Raw genomic sequence first — 4,888 nt, 5'->3', positions numbered from 1 at the left:
TAAGAAAACACCAAATTGATTTTGTGAATTCGACGCTTCAATAATTTAACGATGTGTTTATCAAGTATTTTACTTTGTTTCGCATTTCTGCTCGTTGCTTCATTCTCGGAACCTCAGGATGATTTTACGAATGGCAATGAACAGAGCGACAATTCGACGGTGCAAACTGATCCTCTCGTAAATTCTACGAAATATCGAAATGAAGAGATAAGATTGACAAGGTTTAATTCACAGAAAAATTCTATTAAGAATAACGATAAAATGCAACACGAATCCTGTATTAATTCTACAAACAACAATTGCAAGAATGACTCGGTGCGATACGAGTCTCGTGATCATATAATAAAAAATGTAGAAGATAACAATCAGACATCTATGAAATTTTATGCGAATTCGACAGAGATCAATGATTTCACGTTACAAGAAATTAATAAAAATCTCACCAAAACTGAAGACAAGAACGATTCCATACCGTACAAACTCAATTCCAACAGAACAATTGAAACTACTCTTGTTGAATATAGAGCATGCAATAATAGTATTACTTGTATTCAGTTCTGTTGTCCTTTTGGTAACATCGTGGTAGAGGGACGATGCATCTCTCGTGGAGAGGATAATTACGCTCTTCCAAACATATACGCTCTTCTAAACCTAAACGAACACGAGAATGATTACGAGGATGAAACAGTCGACGAACTAGTTTTTACTGTCCACGATCCATGCATTGCAAAAGGGCATATTCACAAATTTCTTTATCCCAATACATACTTTTTTCTTACCAATGGCGATTTGTTCACTTATAGCGATTATGTTATTTTACCAAAGGATTATTGCTTTGCCATTTTATCTGGGGATATATATAGCGTGATCATCTGTGAAAGCGTCTATGATGATGATGATCGAGATGATAGTACGATTACACCTTCAGTATTTTCATCAGTAACCATTAACATTCTATTGTCTTTGCTGTTCCTGCTATTGACGTTCATAATATATTCCATATTGCCAATATTCCAGACTATCCATAATTATACAATGCGTACACACGTGGGTTCATTATTCATCGCATATGCGATTATGTGTTTTGGCCAATTTTTTAAATTAAATGAACTGAAATATTGCGTTGCACTAGGTACAGTATGCATAAACTATATCGTTCCATTATTTAAAAATAACACAACTAATCAAATTAAGTATCAGAAAAGAGGAAAAACTATTTTTTAACTTGACAGAAAATTATTGACTAATTAAATAATATAATACAATCAAACGATAATAAGCTCTTTTGAGAATATATCCTTAAAAATACGATCAAATGTCATTTTTGTCATTTTTGTTTCACAACAAAGTTACATCCTTTTTAAGTTATGATGATTTTGATGTCTTTATAAAATTATAACAAATCCGAATAATTTATAAAAACTGACATAACTCAGAATATTATAAAACAGTTTTTATATTTACCTCCATCAGCTCTAAAAATAAGTAAATTCAAAATGAAACAACTTCTTTAAACTTCCATCACCAAAACTGGCTTGACTCTAAATATTTTTTGTAAAAGATTCTTCTTACACTTACGAGAACAATACAACTCATAATATGTCACTCTTTTAGAAGGTGATTATAATTTCTTTGAAAACCTTAAGAGAAACACAAGCTATATCTTGGCGAACGAACCATTAAGTTAGTTTACTTTTAATAATTAATAGAGTAATCTTTACCTAACTTATCATGATAATAATTCGAAAATAATATTCTTTAAGTTATGTTACTTTTGAAGTAAGCCTAGAATGATATAATAAATAATGCACTAATGTGTTGCTTATATGTACTTATATATGAAATTAGTAGTCTAGATATAATATTTCTGTTTTCCGAATAATTTAATGAAATGGAAATTATTAAATTTTTAAAAAAGAACAAAAAATATAAAATAATATTTAACAGATATTTAAATCTTGAATTATACATTATGTATATACAATAACTCACATTTCTGCATGTGTAGATAATTTTCTGATTTAAATAGAGAAATTATACAGTGAAGCATTTAATTTGATCAAATTCACTTTTTTTATACTTTCCAATGCTGCAGATATGCAGATCAAAAAATGTCACAAATACAATAGATATAGTAATAATTATAAATAATTGTCATTTTAATATATGCTCGATAATTAACACATTATTTAATTTCATCTTTTCAGCATATATCTTCTACTTCTTCTTTTTGTCAAGTTTTTTTTGGTTAAATGCAATATGTTTCGATATTTGGTGGACATTTAGGTGAGCAATATGTTTCATATAATGTTATACGCATGATGAAAGTAATAAGGTGTGCTCGTAATTAATTCAATTAATTTAATTTAATTAATTTTAAACTTTTCTTTGAATGAAACTTGATGTGTAAACTGATAGTTGCCATGTGTGAGCATGCTCATTATATATATGATTTGAATCACATTAAAAATAATTAAAAAGATAATTTTCGCACTATTTGTTTTAGAAAAAATCAAGTTTGAAAAAATAAAAAAAAATTATTTATACGTATAATTGTACATAAAAAAAATTGTGCATAATTATGTATGAGCAATTTTTTTACATTTTTTTAAACTTGTTTTTTTCTGAAACAAACAATACGAAAATTATTCCTTTAATTATATTTATGTTTTTACATTACTATTATTATTTCTATTACACTAAAAAGTAATTTTACAAAAGAAAGAAGGATGTTTGAACATGTATGGACATATTTCATATGTAATTATACATGTTTATGAATATTTATAGGTGTTTATGTATGTTTATACATATTTATACATATTTATGCATGAAAAATTTTTTACTGGGAAACCAGTACATACACTAAGAATATTTATATTATATATACGAGCATGTGTGTTTGTGTGTGTTTTCATGATTATTACTTCACAAAGCTTTAATTTTAAAGAAAGAGATAAGATATTTTCGATCGCATATTTATATTGGATATTATATATTGGATAATAATTAAATTGTGTGTGTGCTATTCACTAAACATAAATCGCATTTTCTAGAGAGCTCTGGCCGCGCACAATAAAAATAAAGGATAAAAAGAAGCATATAATATATTCGATCTATGCATGGGGAGTCACTATCTTTCTCATTGTTATCTGCGTCATCATGGATAATATTCCCCTACCAGAAAATTTGGTCCGACCAGAAATGTGCGAAAAAAGATTTTGGTTCGGTGGTAAGTAATACCGGCAATTATTAACGTTAGCGGAAAATTAATGCTTAATTAAAATCTTGATTAAATTTCAACAACTTTTTTAATTTAAATAATGGACATATCATTCATATATATTAGTGTAGTATAATACAAAGAATTTGTTTTTTGTTTCAGAAATGGAAGCACAAACGTTATATTTTTACGTACCCATGGGTGCTACTATCATCAGTAACATTTTTTTTTTCGTTAGCTCAACACTAATGATTCTGTGCCTAAAAATACGAATAGCTAATCGGTTGGAAGCCTCGGATATCACGCGCCGCGATGAAAATAAGCAGAGGTCAAAAATGCGAGAGCTACTTCAAAGTACTGTAACTTTGCAAAAAAAAATCGCAGCAACTTATTTTTTTTTTAATTAAAGAGAAAAGTTCGAATTTTATATCGCTGCAAACTACATTCCCCAAAAAAATTTTACGAAGTCCGTGCATTCCGTTAAATTTTGCAATTTTCAATATGACAAACACATCCTCATATTTTGGGAGTTACAGTGGTAAGGGTGTACTAAACTTAAAATCTGGCCATGGCCTTTTAAAGTTGAGATTTCAAGCTTTAATTAAAAAAAACGTTACCCTACGGTAATTTTTCGCAAAGTTATCGTCAGTCAAAATTGGTCAATATTTATCCAAAATTTTTTTATGCCATCATTTTTTTGAACAATGTATATTTTATTAATATATCTTATTGTAACAATTTTAATTACAAATAATTCAAAAATATATTTGCTCACAGGTTTAATATGTACTTGTTGCTATTCTTAGTGATGGGAATAGCTTGGATTTCGGAGCTAATGTCGTTGATCGATTTTCATGGATTTATCTGGTATTTGCAGTTCGCAACCATAAGTGACATGCAAGGTTTCTTTATTTTCATCATATTTGTGTGTAGGAAGAGGATTCTGAAAATGCTATTAAAACGATTTAAGAGCAAGATTTGCGGTACTAGATCCACTAGAAGTCTAGGAGGTCCAGAAACAATACCCATGCAACAAATCAATTCCTCTAATTAACAGCTAATCATCTCGCAAAATTCCATTAGTTCTACTCATAAATGTTTGCAATAAATGGTACAAAGGGAAAATTCTATTATAGATGACAGTTAACAGTTAATTAGCAGCATAATTTAATTTTTCAATCGAAGATCTTACGTATATAAATATTATATCAGATTATATTGTTTTACGTTGTTTTTTGGTCTCTTTAGAAAAGAGATATTTGATGTTGTACAATCTGTTAAAACATTAAACAATACAATATAATTTTTTTAAGCAGAAAATTCGAAAGAAAGACGGTGACTTACCCCAAGTATGAAAAGAAGCCGTCTTGAAACATTGGATCAAATAATAATAAATACAATGAAATATATATATATATATATATATATAACATTCCAAATTAATTACGGATTAAACAAATCTAATAAATCGCGTGTTAAACATATCTCGTCAGGAACATGACTAATACAATTTAAATAATAAGTAAGACATGTCGGTCATTCAAATAAATATTAAAATAGGAGGCAAAGTCAATGTATAAACAATTACAAAGATATTACATAAATCAGCTAAATAAAACTATTTTGTGTTTTTTATTATCTATAGATAAGTGTGATGTAAGCCTT

General features: G+C 28.1%; 1 protein-coding gene across 1 annotated transcript; it reads left to right on the top strand.

The window, feature by feature from the left end:
- LOC108757982 (G-protein coupled receptor Mth2) lies at positions 1-4,277 on the top strand. The gene is made up of 5 exons (XM_018502682.1): positions 1-1,132; positions 2,208-2,286; positions 3,057-3,232; positions 3,386-3,551; positions 4,001-4,277. The coding sequence occupies exons 1-5, from the start codon at positions 52-54 to the stop codon at positions 4,275-4,277; spliced, it is 1,779 nt and encodes a 592-aa protein (XP_018358184.1). The 5' UTR covers positions 1-51.
- The last annotated feature ends 611 nt before the right edge of the window (positions 4,278-4,888 follow it).

The sequence above is a fragment of the Trachymyrmex cornetzi genome, unplaced genomic scaffold, assembly GCF_001594075.2.
Source record: "Trachymyrmex cornetzi isolate Tcor2-1 unplaced genomic scaffold, Tcor1.1 scaffold15, whole genome shotgun sequence".
NCBI classification, from domain to species: Eukaryota; Metazoa; Arthropoda; class Insecta; order Hymenoptera; family Formicidae; genus Trachymyrmex; species Trachymyrmex cornetzi.
This window is presented reverse-complemented; position numbering and strand designations above follow the sequence as displayed.